This window comes from Bradysia coprophila, unplaced genomic scaffold, assembly GCF_014529535.1.
Source record: "Bradysia coprophila strain Holo2 unplaced genomic scaffold, BU_Bcop_v1 contig_138, whole genome shotgun sequence".
NCBI classification, from domain to species: Eukaryota; Metazoa; Arthropoda; class Insecta; order Diptera; family Sciaridae; genus Bradysia; species Bradysia coprophila.
Genome location: NW_023503409.1, coordinates 4,539,436 through 4,558,021, shown reverse-complemented (window position 1 = coordinate 4,558,021; position 18,586 = coordinate 4,539,436). Strand labels below are relative to the sequence as shown.

General features: G+C 36.8%; 4 protein-coding genes across 4 annotated transcripts; all 4 read right to left on the bottom strand.

Annotated features, from left to right (window-relative positions):
* Window positions 1–554: 554 nt before the first annotated feature.
* Window positions 555–2,581, bottom strand: LOC119073524 (mitosis initiation protein fs(1)Ya). The gene is made up of 2 exons (XM_037179061.1): window positions 2,071–2,581; window positions 555–2,003 (listed from the first exon to the last, which is right to left on the bottom strand). Exons 1-2 carry the CDS (start codon window positions 2,449–2,451, stop codon window positions 693–695), a joined length of 1,692 nt encoding a protein of 563 aa, XP_037034956.1. The 5' UTR covers window positions 2,452–2,581; the 3' UTR covers window positions 555–692.
* A 4,129-nt stretch (window positions 2,582–6,710) lies between these two features.
* Window positions 6,711–9,509, bottom strand: LOC119073198 (solute carrier family 25 member 35-like). Its single transcript, XM_037178507.1, has 5 exons — window positions 9,362–9,509; window positions 9,114–9,289; window positions 8,805–9,042; window positions 6,824–7,176; window positions 6,711–6,765 (listed from the first exon to the last, which is right to left on the bottom strand). Exons 1-5 carry the CDS (start codon window positions 9,446–9,448, stop codon window positions 6,711–6,713), a joined length of 909 nt encoding a protein of 302 aa, XP_037034402.1. The 5' UTR covers window positions 9,449–9,509.
* A 525-nt stretch (window positions 9,510–10,034) lies between these two features.
* Window positions 10,035–11,167, bottom strand: LOC119073197. The gene is made up of 5 exons (XM_037178505.1): window positions 11,046–11,167; window positions 10,933–10,984; window positions 10,618–10,871; window positions 10,277–10,492; window positions 10,035–10,058 (listed from the first exon to the last, which is right to left on the bottom strand). The coding sequence occupies exons 1-5, from the start codon at window positions 11,133–11,135 to the stop codon at window positions 10,035–10,037; spliced, it is 636 nt and encodes a 211-aa protein (XP_037034400.1). The 5' UTR covers window positions 11,136–11,167.
* Window positions 11,168–14,055: 2,888 nt separating this feature from the next.
* Window positions 14,056–17,126, bottom strand: LOC119073465 (ABC transporter G family member 23-like). Its single transcript, XM_037178970.1, has 12 exons — window positions 16,893–17,126; window positions 16,591–16,828; window positions 16,361–16,527; window positions 16,178–16,296; window positions 15,995–16,107; window positions 15,505–15,841; window positions 15,345–15,451; window positions 15,161–15,288; window positions 14,700–15,102; window positions 14,424–14,637; window positions 14,234–14,361; window positions 14,056–14,171 (listed from the first exon to the last, which is right to left on the bottom strand). The coding sequence occupies exons 1-12, from the start codon at window positions 17,057–17,059 to the stop codon at window positions 14,088–14,090; spliced, it is 2,205 nt and encodes a 734-aa protein (XP_037034865.1). The 5' UTR covers window positions 17,060–17,126; the 3' UTR covers window positions 14,056–14,087.
* Between the last annotated feature and the right edge of the window lie 1,460 nt (window positions 17,127–18,586).

Below are 18,586 nucleotides of genomic sequence, written 5' to 3'. Positions count from 1 at the left end.
AAGTTCCAACGTTCCAAAGGCTTGAATGTGTCAGGTCAGTTCAGGTCGGGAAAAATTTGACTTACAACTGTACATGGCAAACAACATGGACCACAGAAAAATCCTAAAGAAGTAATATTCTATTGCGCGAAGCAATGTTAATTTTTTTTAGAAACTTGTCATACTTTCCCTAAAAACTTAAAAAAAATTAACCAAATCGCCTTGTCTCAACTATACCTTAGAGGTATGACTTTCAGTCAGTGCCTGTGTAACAGGTCACTAAAAAATAATTGCAGCCCAAGCCTAGAGATCAAACCGTAATACGTTTCCGACTAAACTATAGGTCTATTGGTCTACACAGAGAAAATCACAAAACTTTCACAGACATCACGCATATCAAGAGTTTAACTATCGGATCTGTTACTTCAATCGATCTAAGTATTCGCAAGGAATTGGTTTCCAATCTTTTACTTCACTTTTAGAACATGAGCTTTCCTATTTGCATTAGTCTGAGCTTGTCGTTTATTCCTGCGCCAGTTTTCAATAGCAGATGATCACAAATAGAAAAACTCGAATTCGAGAAATTTCATTTATTTTGGGAAAAGATTAACAACCAAAAAAAAAGCATTATTTCTACATTTTGAAAAAATAAATTAGAAAGAAATCAATGATTACTTACAGCAATTAAATAATAATTTCATGAAATATAAAATTTAACTTTGTCTCATACGATTAATAGGCGGTCGAGCGTTGATGCGTTGCATTCGTTTCGCAGAAATATCTCCATCGTCTCCCAGCTGACTGAAACTTTCAACTTCCGACAGTGTAGTAGTTCGACGACGTTTGTACGGATTTTCGTCAGTCAAATTTTGTAAATTCGGCTTTTTCGGTAAAATGCCGGTAAATGATGCACAGCGTTTGATCAGTGAGTTTTTATCGTCAGACGCTAAATTGTTAGTAGCCGCTCCTCCACCGGTTGATGTGAATCGCAAAACTGATGAAACTAGTGACCATATAATGCCTTTGGAAGGCTGATTATTCAAATCTTTGTCCTTATCGTCGTCCTTTTTTGTCGTTTCCGAACGTTCATGCTTGAGCTCATTTTTATTCGACGAACCGACATTCAATATTTTGGTAGAGCCAGCCGATATGTTTTCTGCGTTTTCTGGTGACGGAGTAAACCATTTATCTCCATCAGACGTTTTCTTAATTCTATGACGGGAAGAAAATGATGAACTTCTCGCGGAAAGACCAGTAGATTTTGGTGTTTCCGAAATCTGGTCAGATGAGGTCACGCTCGCGTCAAAGCTTCGGCAGGTCTCGAAGAACGTATTAGTACTTTTACTTCTGGACAGCGATGACTTGGGTGGTGATACGTGCGGTGAAACCTTGGGATTGTCGGGTTGATTTTCCTCAGATTCGATAAAGGTGCCATATAACCCATCGGGTCGAGAATTGATTGCTTTCGCTAGATTCTTTGCTTCAAAGTGTCTCGTGCGACGAATGACTGGAGTCGTTCGCAAATCAACCGTATTTGCGTCATTACGCATACATACTGCGCGTGGTCTTACGTTTCCTTCCATTGATGCTGTTCGCCGAATGACTGGACTTGTGCGTAAATCGAGCGGCGGAGTAGCGTTCACACTACGTACTCGTGATATTCCTTGATTGCTGAATGCTCGTTGAATACTTTTCGACATGATTTGTCGATAGGGTGTCGTACCAATCGGCATTCTTCTGTTTGGTTGCTTGAATAAAATCAAATTCGACGTTGCAGATGGTACCGGGGGACTAATATCATTCTCGCTGCTACAGTTCTCAATGCTAGACATTTGGATCGACGATGCAGACATTGATTCGTAATTGTTGCGCTTGACTTCATGCAACATTTTAGTCATTGGTGTCGAAGTTTGTCGGACTAAAGTAATGGGTGGAGTGTGATTCGCATTCTCACTGCTGTTCATCGATGATCCATTATTCCGAACTGACGATCCATTGTCGGCCACGCTGTTTTCATTCGGCTTCTGTTTTACACAATTTTCTTTTCATTATAAATCCAATAAGACTGTTGCATATATTCCAAACACTTACGTCTGACACTTTTCCCGATTCTAGTTCTTCTTCAATAATTGGTACAATTTTTCCATCACCTGCCATTTTCGATTTCAACTTTTCGCCTTTAGCGTTTTTCGATGGTGCGCACGTATGGACGGTAACGAGATCGTCTTTATGTTCAAATACCATTGAACAACATTTACATCGCAACGGTAAATGAAACTTGAATAGATGATCTATGAATGCAGTGGTATTTTCGCGCTGCAGAACAATTCTATCTTGCCCATTACACAAATCACAACAAACAGTTTCGCAAAATGACGAAAAATGTATCTGAATTTCGTGTTTGATACGACACTCAAGGCAACAAAAGAACTTGGAACAAAATTTACACAAATTTTCTGGACAAAATTTCATTTTGATTTTTGAAAACGATTTTTTTTGTCGATGCTGAAAGTACACACCATGAACTATAAATGTATCTAAAGCGAATTGAATAGGAATTTAGAATTGAGCTACACACACCTACACGAATGGGCCGTTGATGATATTGACTACACTGTGTTAAGGGTTGCACAAAGCGTTCTAGATTTTTAGAAATTTATTTGGAGGCATTCCTCGACGATTTAAGTAAAGTCCAGGGTGCCGAAAGTTGACAAGCCGCAATTAACTTCAATGTATTAAACGACGTAATTAAATGACGTAATTTAATGACGTAATTAAGTGACGGAATTAAGTGACGTAATTTAATGACGTAATTAAGTGACGTAATTTAATGACGTAATTTAATGACGTAATTAAGTGACGTAATTTAATGGCGTAATTTAATGACGTAATTAAATGACGTAATTTAATGACGTAATTAAATAACTTAATTCAGATTTTCCGACAGTGCACGGTAACATTATTTGCTATTTGTTTTACGCTACGCAAGAAACCTCTCGTTTGTCCCTGTCAACAAGCATTTTTCAGTTCTTCACACATCTAATTTTCGAAGTGATTGTTTACATAAAAAACTCACTCGACGTTCATATTTAATTGGAAGTTTTTGTTTTGCTTCGATGATTTGTGATGCTTCGGAAGTTTAACAAAGACAAATAGAATGAAATTTATTTAAAATATATTCGAAAAATTGTCAGTCAAAGGACCCGACCCGCACAAAAAAGTCATTACAATTACAAAATTACAAAATCGACAAAGAAAACTAAAAGACGTGCGAGAATAAATACATAAAAAAAATCACAATTAGCATCGGTCCAGCCGAGTTGTCTCTCGCACGCTTTTTTACAAAACACAAATACGCAAATTAATTAAAATCCTTCTTCCGGCGCTGCAGCTGGAGCTTTGTGATTATGTTTTCTTCTCGCTGAAATGTACGCCATATTTTTTATGTTCGGTCTAGTATAGGCCCGTGTTGGGCAATAAATATTGTTTTGGCCTGAACATCACTGCCATCGTTGCCCGTTCTTTCCTGCAAACGAGCTTTTATTTGATTTCGTGTAAATGTAGCCGTCACCGTCTTTCAACAATCCGTCGACCATAACCACGGGAACGTTAAATGCTGAAAACAATGAGTTTTAATTATAGTGACAAGGAAAAACGAATATGTTGTGAGATGTTTACCTTCTCTAGGAATTTTGGCCGGGATAAATGACATATTTGGAGTGCCTTAAAAATTGATAGAATTGTTTGTGTTAAATACAATGAAAGTTTTCTTGAACATGCACAAATAGAATAAATATAATTTCATTACTTCGATCTTGTCTAATTACATGCAAATTTTTTTCCAACCCTTTTTTTAGCGTGCAAACACAGTGTTTCTTGTGTGGTTAGACTAGTTAGACTACTACAAATATATAAAATGTGTGAAAAATTAAAGTATTCGCTTGAGCCATCACATTTCGCTTTGACTATGACAATGATCAGTTTTACTTGAAGTGCGTTGCCCGAACGCGTTAAAACGAAAGGTGAACGTAAATTTCCTATGACCTCCTCATCAATGTTCTGAAAGAACAGGTTAAGACAACATCTGAGTTGATCAAAGGCGGTGACACAAAAATAACATTTTCTTCAAGTTGATTTCACAAAGAATCTGTACTGAGTGCGTTTATCAATTTCGGTGTTTACCGCCTTCATGGCTGCCTTAACATGTTCTTTCAGAACCTTGCACCTCATCGGCTGTTTGCAACAAAATCGATTAAATACTTTATGTAAGTTATTAATGCTCATTTCTGTTGATAACAAAATAACGGAATGACAGAGATGCATGATGCTACGCATGCTACGGTAGAAGACTTGAACTACATACAAGTGGCGGTAAAAGTATCGTCATAATTTTTCAGTTAAAAGTAACAGTAAATAACGGATCTTTGAAGATTAATTTGTCTGACTTTGCAGATTCTGTTTCTGGTTTTTAGGACTGAATAGTATTGAATTAATATTGAAAATTACGTGGTTCTCGTTTGCAATTTTTAACTTGTGATACAAATATATAAAGGTAAAAAAATATTTTGCACTTGATTGTAGTTCTGCTGCACCTCATGCAGTTGAAGAATAATCGAGAACAATATTATTTGGTCACAGGGAAGCTATTTTATTTATTTTGGTTGATCCGTTTTATTTTTCTAATGTAAAAAATTTTCACTGCCTATTTCACACCATATAATTTAGAAGGAAATCGGATGACTCGATTTGATCTCTTCAATAATTTTTTCTTAAATGCCAATTGAATTTGTAAATCAAAGTATGATATTCCCGCAATAATTCATATATACTTTGATTCACAAATTCAATTGAAATTTAAAAATAAAATCATTGAAGAGACACTTACTTGCTCCAGCGAAATGAAGTGGTCTTGGTCGGCGCGGTAGCATTTGGGGTAGTGGTTGTGGCAACGGTTGGGCACCAATATTTTGGCTATCATTGAACATGGGATTGCCCACAGCAGGATTAAAATTTTCATCGGCCATGCTTCTTGTTCCAAGCAATCAAAATCGAAAACTGAACGTCTGTACCTCGATGATATGATGTTTTGTGAATCCTAATCACATATACATATTCAAATAACATGTACTCAACAATTCTTTAAAGACAAAAATCTACCATAGCTATTTATGAGGATAGAAAAAAAAAACGTATATACGGCTTGTTCCATGTTCACATGAATATTCTCTTAGAAATTGATGTGCATTTTGATTTTGATTTGATTTTTACTGCAAGAAAATTTGTAAAATTGTGATGGAAGGCCATGTATGGCTAGTTTATTGGAATGTTATAATAGTTATTTATCTACCAAGGTAGGTATGAAGGTATTTTTTCGCACTAGATGTCGATTGTCGATCCGAGGCGAAGCCGAGGTCGACAAGACGTCGTGTGCGAAAAAAATACCGGCATACCTACTGTGGTAGATACAACGTTTTTCGCAATTTCGGGCCATAATCACCTTTCCAATGCAAAATATTACCAAAATTTCTACCAAACATTCACATGCAAACATAAATTCATTTGAACGATCAAGCAACCTGCACTACATACACATTGCAATGTGATGTAGAGAGTCGTGCTAAATAAAATCAAGTAGTCAATGCTTAGTATGTACGCTTCAACAATACGTTCTGTATAATTGTGTGACTTTGTAGCCGAATGGCTATAGTCGTTGCTTGGTGTTTGGAAAAATTTTGGTGTTGGATGTTCAAATCCTGGTCTGTTCAACGTTTTTATTTATAAAATTTAGTCTGTCTTAAAGGTGCTAAGCCCTATAGCGTGCGAAAAAAAAATGTGAAAAAGCCCAAGTGCGAAAAAAACATCAAAAACGCACTGTGAAATAAATACCTTCAAAACGACATTAAATGGATGCATGGAAAGGTGATGATTATGGCCCGGAATTGCGAAAACTGTGTATTATTTTTTACTTGCAGCACTCTGCGAAAATCTTCGATATTTTCTAACACTTGCCATAATTTTCATTTTCGCAGAGCTTTGCAAGTAAAATACCCTACGTAATTGCTTGGAGATTGTTATTTTGCAACCTCCCTATCAGTTCCTATACAGTTTCCCGATAATAAAATATGGTGGGCGTTGCAAAATGAATAACTCTGTGTTCATTGGTATTGTGAGTTTCGTATCCGTAGCAGAGTTCACATATTTTACTCAGACAAAACAAAAGGGATTGATTGTTCGATAGGTAATCTTTTTGGTTTTTATTTGATTCACAAGTTAATAGATTTCTATTTTACTTTTTGGCTAAACTGTTACCGGCTTCGAATCCTGTTGAGGAATGTAGCGCTCCTTAGAATTGTATACATACTGGAGATACGTTGATTATTTGTTAAAAATTGACTTTTTTGAAAATGAAATGAATTGCACTACAAATATGAAATTGATTCGGTATCGATTTCATGAGATCCATTCGTAATTTCTTATTATTATTTAGACGAGGACCAGACAACCATTGTAAACAGCATGACGATTAATAAAAAAAACTGTTCAAACCACTCATCTATAACATTCGTTTATTGAATTTTCAAATTTTCATCCTCAGTTCTATGTAGGCAATTGGCCATTCTTTGGCAAATATTCGACTAAAATCTTCGCCATATTCTGACGCTAAGATTTCTTTGATTATGTTCCCTTCGCGGAACGTTTTAATTATTTTGTTTCAACCAAAGCTCTATCACTCAGAGAAAAAATGTATCTCTCAGCTTCTTGGCTTCATCGTAGAAAAGTAAGACCCTGGAATCAGAAGTTTATTAGCTCGTAAATTCCTGATTTAAAGACCAGTCCCAATTACAGTATGGAATGAGGCGCCTGACGTATATAAGCGGGCCAAAACCCTTTGTACAATCCAGAAACGCCTTCACTTTTGACAATTTTAATAAAACAGTCATAGACTCCGCTGTAGTATTTCCCTCTGCCAACATCGTCCAATGGTTGATTATATAAACGAGTCAGTATGACATCTGGCGGATTCACAGCTATTGCCATCGTTGTCCCGGCAATGCATGAGCATATAAATGAATTTACCGTTGAATTTGAAAAGCTCCAACCACTTCTTTTCATATAATCCTTTAACGGTTCGTATGTTGCCAGTTGAGCACCATTCCCTAAGACCAAAAAAACAATTGCATTTCTGTGCGTGACAAGCTAAGCTCGTATCACCTAAGCCAGCTCTTGGAATGTTAGCAGAAGCACCACGGTATAAACCACGAATACCGCGAGCTTTATAGATTTTTTAGCCCCGTACGAAGTACGAAGGGGCTTATAGGATTACGATGCCGTGTGTAATTGATGGAGTTCGAAGCAGACGGTAAGGGCAAAGTGTTTGCCTATGTTCATAGATGACGAATCCGCAATAAAAATTTGGGCCGTCTGTCCGTCTGTCCGTCTGTCCATCTGTCCGTCTGTCCGTCTGTCCGTCTGTCCGTCTGTCCGTCTGTCCGTCTGTCCGTCTGTCCGTCTGTCCGTCTGTCCGTCTGTCCGTCACGTCGATATCTTGAGTAAATCAAATCCGATTTCAAAAAAAATTTTTTTCCCTGAAAGATAGTCAAAATAGTGAGGCTAAGTTCGAAGATGGACATATTCGGGTCGGCCCTTCGTGAGTTAGGGCCACCTAAGTGATTTAAGGTCTTTTGGTGATATTTATGGCAAAATAAACGATGGAAATGTAAATGACACGGCAAATGATAGGTATTGTCAATACCAATCCAGGAAAAAAAAGTTTTTTAAAATCGGGTGAGTGGACCGTGAGTTAGGGCCTTAGAAGTGAAAAGCTACTAGGGCCCTATGTGTATTTTACATAGAACTCAAGTAAATTTCATTCGTTTTTCGTAATTTTTGTGTCATTTGGAAGGTAATCAAAAGCCGAATAGAATATTGTTGAAAAAAAAATTAAATTTGGGTCCTCGGACTAAGGCCGCTACTAGGGCCCTATGTGTATTTTACATTGAACTCGAGTAAATTTCATTCGTTTTTCGTAATTTTTGTGTCATTTGGAAGGTAATCAAAGGCCGAATAGAATGTTGTTGAAAAAAAAATTAAATTTGGGTCCTCGGACTAAGGCCGCTACTAGGGCCCTATGTGTATTTTAGATTGAACTCAAGTAAATTTCATTCGTTTTTCGTAATTTTTGTGTCATTTGGAAGGTAATCAAAGGCCGAATAGAATGTTGTTGAAAAAAAAAATAAATTTGGGTCCTCGGACTAAGGTTGCTACTAGGGCCCTATGCGTATTTTACATATAACTCGAGCAAATTTCATCCGTTTTCCGTATTTTTTGTTTCATTTGGAGGGTAATCAAAGGCCGAATAGAATGTAGTTGAAAAAAAAAAAAAATTTGGGTCCTCGGACTAAGGCTGGTACTAGGGCCCTATGTGTATTTTACATACAACTCGCGTAAATTTCATCCGTTTGTCGTAATTTTTGTTTAATTTAGAAGGTAATCGAAGGCCGAATAGAATGTAGTTGAAAAAAAAAAAAAAATTTGGGGCCTCGGACTAAGGCCGGTACTAGGGCCCTATGTGTATTTATACTCAATAAATTAAAATTTTAGGGCTATTTGAAATTTTTGTTTCATTTGAAAGGAACGTCGTACGGGGCTTCGTAATTGCGCTATGCGCAATTTCTAAGATGTACACATTCCATAATAATTTTACTTTAACTACATTAACCGGCGCAATAGGCTTACGGTCAAAGTAGGGTGACAGACGCACTAGGGTCACGTACGCAATAGATATACGGGTTTGTACGGGGCTCAGTCGCAGCAAACGCTCCGACTGTTCTGATGGCTCGTTTGAATGCTGAAATTATTCCATCGTGTTTTCTCTGGAAGCCAACGGCTACTTTAGCATTAGAATAAGACTGCATGTGAGTTTTAATTAAATAAAACGGGCTGCCTAAACATGATCCGATTGAGCCACCAAATGCTCCCCATAAGTAGCCACGCCACACTGACATATGCCCCTCACTGCTTTTCGTCCATCCAAATGTAGTAGCTGTATCAAATATTCCCAAACTGGAGCAGTGAGAAATGATAAAAAACTTCACTTTAATGAACAGAACCGTTCATGACTTAAGTCGCTTTACCGTATTGAATTTTGGCAAAACTTTAGCCTAAGAGCTGGTCCCAAACCTTTTTGCAACGCTTTAACACCCTCATCACAACCAATCCGATACAGTCCGTGAAAGAATCCCCTATAAATTCGCTTATTCGAATCGATCTTAATCAATTCACCTTGTAGTTGTAATCGAATTTTAACAACCTAAACAATGACACGTGATATTTCTGTTTATTAGAGATTCAACTCGTTTTATGAATTAAAAATGTTACGTACTTCTAGTGGATTGGTGAAAACAGTTGCGAAACAGGTTGAAATGCCGGCTACAAAGAAATTCGAGTAACGAATATCTTGTAGCGACATTTTATTTAAAATCAAAAAGATAAACTCTTTGGGAAAAAGATATTTTATTTATAAACAAACCTGACAGAGACGTTCGAGTATCTATCTTACAGTGTAGAATAAGATCAAACAAAACACAGTGTAAGACGATCATATCACAAATTCAAATATCCATTTAAAAAAACCAAGGTTATGTCGCACAGAAGGTGAATTCAGGGAAAATTGTGAGGCTATTCATGCCGTGAAAGGGTGTGGCGGCTTTGCTTTATTGATGTTTACAAAATTCGAATTGGAAGAAGGCATTTGCTTTCATTGCGTATTTATTCCACAAATACCACCGGTTCTACGAATCTCTAAAATATTTGTTTGGTGTGAAAGATGACTCTTTAAGAAAGTCATTTTTCATGATTTTCATCATTAGCATAGTTCTATGTTTTCATATATCCACAAAAAACCTAAAAAAGGTGGTAAAGTGCTTGCTGCAGGAGGTCTCAAACTGCACAAGAAGTAATGCTTTCAAAATGAACCTATCCTTAACGTGTGGCAAAAGTTTCGCTTCGGCACAAACTCTTATGCGCCACACAAAAAATGTGCACTAGACGTTTCGTTAGGACGCTTCGCGAGATTTAATCTGCATAAGCCGAGACGCCTGATTTTTACTTTTTTTTCTCATTTAATTTTTTTGGTTCGTTTTTGTTCATTTACTAATCCATCCTTTCGCAAACAGAGGCAGATAATCACTTTATATCGAGGGAGGAAATACTTTTCAACGTTAGAACCATAATTGATCGAGTGTGCGGCTATACCTAGGACTAAAAGTCTTTTTTAGCGTGCGAGAGGTTTCCAGACAGAGCCGAAGGTCAATTGAACATTGTCAGTATTCAGTAAAGGGAAAACTTCCCTCAGATTATTTTTCTTACGCAAAACGAAGAGAGTCACAGTGACAGCGAAAATTGGACAGAAATCGGTTGGCAGAAGCGAAAAACAAATTATTACTATGAAGAGCACGGTACACAGAGACGTATAAGTCAGATCTATCAATCCTTTCCACCTCATAAGTTCAATCTGCAGAGAAATAATAAAAACAATTATAACTAAGGATGAGGTCATACATAAGAATTCAAGGATTCAATGGCTTCTAGTAAAATCGTTTGATTACAACGACTTACCTTACAACGACTTCAATTTACCTTTTGAATGTTTGGTTGCATAACCAACAAATGAAAGGAAGTCGTCGTAACCATACGAAATAAGGCGATGAACATTAAAGACATGTGTTGAATGTTGTAATAAATATTGTTTCCTTTCGTGTAAGAAACGGCCATTAGTTTTGCTGACACACCGAGAGTGGTAACGTAAATACCAAACACTAGGGACTCAATGAAACTTTTGTGTTTCTTTTGTGTCTCAGAATCGGTATCAGACAACACATTTAACATGACGGCTATTGATTAGGAATGGATTAGGGATTCGCATAATTCAATTTTATTCGATTTCGCTACAACCTGTTACGAAATGCAAGGCACAAAAGTAATACCAATTCGATCCAAAGGGAAACTGAAAACGCAAACACATTAACAACTTCACAGAAATATCACCAAATCGCGGAAATAGATACCGAATCAGGCTTAAATTTAGTAAATGGATTAAACAAATCAGCTGCATCGAAACCGAATACATTTTGCGCGACACATGACTCAGGATACATTAAAAACCCATTCCGATTAGGATTAGTATTGTTAGAGCGCATTCTGTTTGTTGACACACAATTTACATATGTAAGACTTCCAATAGCATATATATGCATAATCCTTATTCCTATCCCATTCTAGAATATTCTGTCAATTTTTCCGATTTCTTTTTGACGAACGCTGAAACGGAATCGCTCAAAAGGATGTAGTGAATTAAAACGCGCTGCACACAGAGTTATAGTGCGTTGAGTGAACGCATTCAGAGTTTATAGATTTAATTCTTCATTTTGAATGATCATCGGTGTTATAAGATCGTCAATTGGCTATCCTGAGATTATTTAAAAATTAATTCGATGATTTTTCGAGTTTTCCAGCTCCTAATTTATTATCAGGAGATGGAGATGCTAACTAACAATTATTATCACTAAAAACATTTCATATGACTTCTTCGACTTCGTGAGGCTTGCGGAATCAATAACAAACCACAACAGCCGTAATATGGTTTTTAGTTAGGAATAAATATTTTACGTCATAAAACCACATTTAAAAACAAAAGCGTTGACTATTATTAATGGCAAACTCTTTATTTGCCTGAAAATGGCTCACACAGGCAATGCAGTTACTAAGGTATCAGACACGCACTTCGATAGTCACGAATACGCAATGGTATTGTACGCGACTAACGGGTTTTGTGTTATCAGACTGGTAAGTTTTGAGAAATTTGGAATGTGTCTGATAAATTTTATGGATGTTTCAATTGGACTAACATACATATTTGTCAAGTATCGTTTTTGTTTTATCAGTAAGATGTATCTGAGACTTTCGCCCCATATTCGATTATATCCAGAAGACTATGTGTTTATATCGTTTATTAGTATAATTAGTGTTGTTACACACTTAATCGGTCCTATTAGTACACAATTTATCATAAACCCAAGACTTGTCAAAGCTGCACCAAACCTCACTATACAGTGGCCGACTTTCAATTTTGTGCACTATTTGAGAGTGGTAATGTATACCAAACACTAGGGACTCAATGAAACTTTTGTGTCTCAGACTCGGTATTAAAAAACACAATTAACATGACGGCTATTGATTAGGAATGGATATAAGGTTTAGCATAATTCAATTTTATTCGATTTCGCTACGAAATGCAAGGCACAAAAGTAATACCAATTCGATCCAAAGGGAAACTGAAAACGCAAACACATTAACAACTTCTCACAAATTTCACCAAATCACGGAAATAGATACCGAATCAGATTTTTTAGTAAATGGATTCAACATATCATCTCCGTCGAAACCGAATAAACTTTGCCACAAAACATGACGGAGGATACATTACAAACCCATTCCGATTAGTATTGTTAGAGCTCATTCTGTTTGTTGATACACAAACGGAATCGCACAGGAGGATATTATAGTGAGCCAACGCACCTGCATCAGTTAAAATTTAACATAAGTGCATTGAGTGATCGCATTCAGAGTTTATTGATTTTTTTCACCATTTGATCAGGGAAGTTATAATAGCGTCGATAGCTAAATATCTATTACTTCATTTGCTTTAAATCGAATACGTTGGACAGATTCGCAGAGTGTTTTCGTCCTTAGTTGTTCGGTTTCAAATCGACCTTATTTCTCTTAGCGGAATAATAAACTGCCTAAACTCTCATTTAGGCGAGGGGTAACCGACTCGGGAAATTGACTACACACCCTCAAAGGAATTGCCGGAGTATCCGGTAAATAATTGGAATTGATGGAACTGACCGGAATTGATCTGAATTGGCAGGAATTGATCGGAATTGATAGGAATTGACTGGAAATATGTGGAATTGAAAGTAAATGAGAGTAAATGCTGATAAGTGTGATTATCGGAAAGAAGGACCAGCGAATGCAAAACCACATTATTTCGTTTTTGTTTTAATTTTAAAAGCTCCCGCACAATAAATAACAGTGTACAGTGTTGATCAGTTCCATTTTAGAACAGGTCCAACGTCCTTTTATGTTCAAAATATGCACACTGAAGGATTCTTCTTCAGAGGATTCTTGTGAGTCAGATACGGAAGAGTTTGAGCCGCAACAAACAAGTGAATATTCGTCGGGGGAATGTTAGGCTGGGGCATTGCCGATGCGAAATGCTCCAGTTTCAAACCAAATTTACAAAAAAATTCCATCAACTTTTCAAAAGCCTAACTGTGGATTTACATAGCAACGTAAAAGTGACAGATGCAAAAATTTTCTCATACGGCAACTCGAAATTTCATTCATAATTTTAATTTTATGAATGAAATTTCGGGTTGCAGTATTTAAAAAACATTGCATCTGTCACTTTTACGTTGCTATGTAAATCCACGGTAATGCTCAAAACAAACGAGACATTGAAAACGTGTTTTGGTCCTATTTTTCATGACGAAATTTTCGTAACTGTCAAATGAAGTATGTTTCATTTTCATATTGCAACCGGCTTATATAGACTTTTCTCACACACAATTGTATCCCCCGCGCAAAAGTCCATGCTTCATACAAAAAAAAAAACAATTTGTGTATAAAGTCGATGGACTTTTGCGCGGAGGATCGATTAAAGAAATAAAAGGAATTAAGAGCAATTAAAAGGAATTGACAGGAAGTACCTTTAGAAATTGAAAGGGAATTGAAAGGGAATTGAAAGGAATTGAAAGGAATTGAACGGAATTGAAAGGAATTGAACGGAATTGAAAGGAATTGAAAGGAAATAGAGCGAATCCGGCAATTAGACGAGTTGGTCCGGTAATTGAGGTAATTAAACGGAATTGAAAGGAATTAGAAATTGATTTGCCACCATTTTGGCCAGTCGGTTACCCCTCGCAAGGAGAATTTATGAATTCATTAGCACGTCGACAATATTCAATGTATTAAGGGTTGTAAAAGTTTGATATTTAAATTTCTATAGAAAATTCTCGACACCTAATTAGGCTGGGAAGAATTTTGTTTTATTGGTTCGACTGATTGTACACACAATAAATGATGACTGTGGATATCATCCAAAATAGGGGTGATATAAAACCGACCCAAATCTGAAAAGAAAAGTTATGGGTGAGTACAATGAGGTGACGGACAACATGATTTCGTTCCATACATTGTTTTCGGTTACAAGGTTTTCTTCGATTACGACTTGGAAAAGTAATTTTGAAACTGAATGATGAGGGAGTACAATCGTAAGTTTCTGAAACAGTGGTGTTAAACCGTGGTAATTCCAAAAGAAGCCTACGTAAGTAGTGTTGATGTGGGTTAACAGAACGGATTTTTATAATTGGTTGTATCGTTACCACTTAGCGACGATATTATCAACTCCAGTACGATGAGATACAGCATGATTGGTACTTGCTTCTTTAGCATTGCAAACAGGAGGATGCCAAAGGAAAATCCACATAAACTTTGCAGTAGAATAGCACACCAACTGCTAAAGATTCCGTATGCCGTGAACTTCGCTTTCAAAAATGCGGCCGAACTGACCAACAGCAAAAACGTTTGTCCGAGAATCTTCGTGAAATTGACTGATGAATCAAAATTTCTCATCTTAACAATCATCCATGCGCACTTACGTATATGCTACGCGTTAACCAATGAACAATTTGCAATTTGAAATTCGTTATTTCGATTGTTTTCATCCTATCCATCAGTCCATTCAGATTTTGAGTGCATAACGGCAATGATCCCAATAAAGCTCCGGAGAAATGCGATACCGTGGAAACGGCACCCCAAATTAGGTACATTACTTCGGACTCATTTTTTCCGGATGACTGGTAATTGAAAATTGATACAAATGGAGTGATTGGACATTCCGTTAAGCATTTCTCGTCGTTCTTCTCGGGACGACTGAGTGAGTAAGTTGCTATTCGCATTAATGGGTGTTCTTGTGATCCGCCATATGCTCGTGATAATTGATCAATGATGTGTGACCGTACCAGTTTCGATGAAGAGTATAGTTCCAAAACGACATTTGTTCTGTAAAAATGGAAAATGTGATACAATAGCCCGTAGCATCTGTTATTGACCCACTGACTTATTAAATGCGTCTGTCTGGCAACCGAATTTCTCATAGTTACCAACTGATTCGTTTGAGGGTGTATTAAGTAGAAGGACAGCACTAAGTACTCCTCTGTCTGCATCTCTTACTGCTGCATCATAATCCTTCAAAGAATTTTAACATCAAAACTTTAACTTCCAATCGCGAAAGAATAGTTTACATCGTAAGCCTTTTTCGTTAAATAATTCGAACTTATACGTTTGTCTAACGCCGAAATTGATGGTGTGTCCATTTTATCAGTTTGCTGGCTGTCATTTCCACAATACACTAGAAATTGGAGCTAAATTAAATCGATCGATGTTCGCTATTGGTTCATTTACCTATCCCCAAATTTATCTCATTCATTTCATGACCAACGGAAAAGCCATAAAATAAAACACACAACGCCGGTAAAAGCAAATGCGACACCAGTTTCCGATAATTTCGACGTGAAACTGCTGCCTGCCAGCTTATCAGGACCGACAGCTGTTGAAAAAAATGTCCCAAATTGAATACATGCCAGTCCTTCTTATCAGGAGTGTCACAGAAGCTGCCGCCGAATTTTATTTTGCTATTTATTGCGCTCTCCGAATCATCGTTCCAAGTGAAATGAGTTATATCGAAACCGCCAGATTTTATTGAAGCGGTGTCTTTGCGCTTAGTTTTTTCACTGTCCACCTTGGTTTCAAAGAAAATTACTATTTCGTTCCATATTTCTCGACGAGAGTTTAAATTTAACGGTAACGAAAATCAAATTACTCGATGCGAACTCGTATGCAAGTAACTTGCACTTGTATCACAGATGAGTTGTGTTATGCATGTCGTACTCACCACTTCGAATTGATTAAGTTCTGCAACAGAAATACTGAGTATCAAATCATTGAAATTCCAAATGTTATATCGCTTCATAAGGTCGGCTGGTGATTCTTCGATTATTATTTGACCTGAATACATTCGTGCAAATCAAAATCTCTTAATTCTCGTCAATTGACTTCGTGGGTTTTGTCTTATTACCATTTCTTAAGTAACCGACGGTATCGGCATATTTCACATCAACTTCATCGCAACATGTCATTAAAATGGTCGTCTTTTCATTATCAACCATAAATCTCAGTTTTTGCCAAAAGAATCGTCTGAGAACAGTGAAAGAAATGAGATTCAGAACTCCCAATGAAGAGTCTTTGAATAGAACAATACTTATATAGCGGGTCGCATCCCAGCATTGGTTGGTCTAAGACAACAATTTTAGGCGATGTCATGATGGCAATGTAAAAGCTTAAAACTCTTCTTTGATCTACAGTCAAATCTTTCACCAATGTGCTGTATTCATTTATCGTCAGAGGCGACTGCATGGCACTAAACTTCTGCTTACCAAAACGACACGATTACAGCGTCCGATCTACCATTCCATTGTAACGGATAATTACCTGTATAGTGTCGTGTCTATTAAGCCGATGCAGAATGGCAAAATAGTTGATGCTTTCATAGGCAGTAAGACATACATCAAGACCAATTTTTTGTGGCATATAGCCTATTTCTCCGCATCCACGCGAATGACAAGTTTTATTTAGTATGGCAATGACACCACGACTAAATGGCTCGATATTTAAAATTGATTTGACAACAGCAGACTTTCCACACTTTCCGCTTCCATATAAAATATATCTGCAATTTGGAACATCATAAACACAATGCCGTCGTGCAATTTCCAACAACATTCTAAACTAACAATTTGCCTGATTGACAATTCAAATTTAATCCGTTCAGTACAATTTTGCTGCGATTCCATCGGCGGTACTGTTTATGCAATCCCAAAATTTGAATTCCTATTTCCTGATCGTCGAACTGGGATTCGTATATGCTGTCGACTTCTTCACCGGAATTACTTTGCTCCATTGTAGTTATCAAAACTATTACATCGATTTAAGTTAGAATGGTATTGCGGAGGATGTGACGTAGTAGGTTTCAGTGACAACTACGTTTCCTATATAATACGCAACATCTAGTGAGTTCTCTAAGAAGTAAAATGTTATCCTAATCCAAAGATGGTCTACTTCCAACTAATTTTACTTTTATAATCAACAGAGTGCTGTATCGGTGAGCCAACATATTTCAGTGAAATAAAACAGGCCCCAGATTTTGAATTTTGAAAATTCTAAGATGGTTCTGTTCATTCGACTTAGTTAACCAATTATTTTTTATTTCTTGAGCATTAATCACAGAATTTTTCTTGTACACGGAAAAAACACAAAATGTCGATGTACGTTTGAGTCGATCACGTTTTACGTGTGGGTCGCAAATGCTACGTCTCGTACGTAGTATGTACATCGAAGTCGTAAATTTCTACGTCTACATCGTACAATAAACGGCTGAGTGAACCATTGGTTTTGTCCTCACTCAACTACAATGTACAAAACCAATGGTTCACTCAGTCGTTTATTGTACGATTTAGACGTAAAATTTCACGACTTCGATGTACATACTACGTAGGAGATGTAGTATTTGCGACTCACACGTAAATTGTGATCGAATCAGACGTACATTGACATTTTCCGTTTTTTCCGTGTAGTTTATTTCCTTGGCGTTTGGGCTACAACTCGCAAAATTGCCTAAAATCTACCATCCACCACAGCAAAGCAAAAACATCTATCAATGATAAAATCCAAAGTGGTTCACAGGATTTCCTTTTATTTCAATTGGAATTCGAATCGTTTCTCACATTCGACAAACGGCAAGTGTTTTCATGAAAGAAATGCACAGCGCAGATCAATCAATATTATTCATTCGGAAACAAGTTTTTAGCAAGTGCAAAATTCCATTTGAATTTTCACAATTGTACGAACATCGCATCGATCGCATCTCAGAGTAAAGGAAACTATGAAGTGTAGTCGATGTTCCTCACATAAATCACCAATTTCTCGTAATGAGACAAACATTTCAACAAATTGTGTTTCAAATATTAGTCTAATCCGAGGTCTGATGATCAGATTAAAAAGTTGATTCTCAATTTGATATATAAAAATATGCTACATACAGTCGCCGTCGCGTCACGTCTTAAAGACATTGACTTCCCCCTAGAATATTTAGAAGACTGTGTATCGTAAACAACTTCTGTATCAACATGTTGTGTGCAATTAAATAAGATGCCCTAATGCGGTTGGGTATAGTCTTTTTGATGACTGTACGAAGCTAATCAAAATTACCTTCTAAACGAAAGAGTTAAATAAACAACGAACCTGCAAATTGAGTAAGTAACAGAAAAGTTTCAATTATTTCGTTCAATAATCGTAATAGAATGAACCAATAATCCTGCGAATTTAATGCGAAATATGTTTTTAAGAAAATGCTTTCTTCATACCCATGTCAATACCACATCACGAATTAAAATGCATAATACAAAGCCGGATCCACTTAAAGAAACGA

What these genes read in the sequence shown, in the direction of transcription:
- LOC119073524 (XM_037179061.1), bottom strand. Translation starts at nt 2,451, where the DNA reads ATGAAATTTTGTCCAGAAAATTTGTGTAAATTTTGTTCCAAGTTCTTT. An exon ending in AATCGGGAAAAGTGTCAGAC is followed by an intron (nt 2,004 to 2,070) that starts GTAAGTGTTTGG and finishes TGTGTAAAACAG; the next exon opens with AAGCCGAATGAAAACAGCGT.
- LOC119073198 (XM_037178507.1), bottom strand. Translation starts at nt 9,448, where the DNA reads ATGTCGCTACAAGATATTCGTTACTCGAATTTCTTTGTAGCCGGCATT. An exon ending in TTTTCACCAATCCACTAGAA is followed by an intron (nt 9,290 to 9,361) that starts GTACGTAACATT and finishes GTCATTGTTTAG; the next exon opens with GTTGTTAAAATTCGATTACA. An exon ending in TCAAACGAGCCATCAGAACA is followed by an intron (nt 7,177 to 8,804) that starts GTCGGAGCGTTT and finishes ATACGAGCTTAG; the next exon opens with CTTGTCACGCACAGAAATGC.
- LOC119073197 (XM_037178505.1), bottom strand. Translation starts at nt 11,135, where the DNA reads ATGTATCCTGAGTCATGTGTCGCGCAAAATGTATTCGGTTTCGATGCA. An exon ending in TGCCTTGCATTTCGTAACAG is followed by an intron (nt 10,872 to 10,932) that starts GTTGTAGCGAAA and finishes CCTAATCAATAG; the next exon opens with CCGTCATGTTAAATGTGTTG. An exon ending in TTCAATTGACCTTCGGCTCT is followed by an intron (nt 10,059 to 10,276) that starts GTCTGGAAACCT and finishes CGGCTTATGCAG; the next exon opens with ATTAAATCTCGCGAAGCGTC.
- LOC119073465 (XM_037178970.1), bottom strand. Translation starts at nt 17,059, where the DNA reads ATGGAGCAAAGTAATTCCGGTGAAGAAGTCGACAGCATATACGAATCC. An exon ending in AACTTAATCAATTCGAAGTG is followed by an intron (nt 15,842 to 15,994) that starts GTGAGTACGACA and finishes TTTGAAACCAAG; the next exon opens with GTGGACAGTGAAAAAACTAA. An exon ending in TAACGAAAAAGGCTTACGAT is followed by an intron (nt 15,289 to 15,344) that starts GTAAACTATTCT and finishes AATTCTTTGAAG; the next exon opens with GATTATGATGCAGCAGTAAG.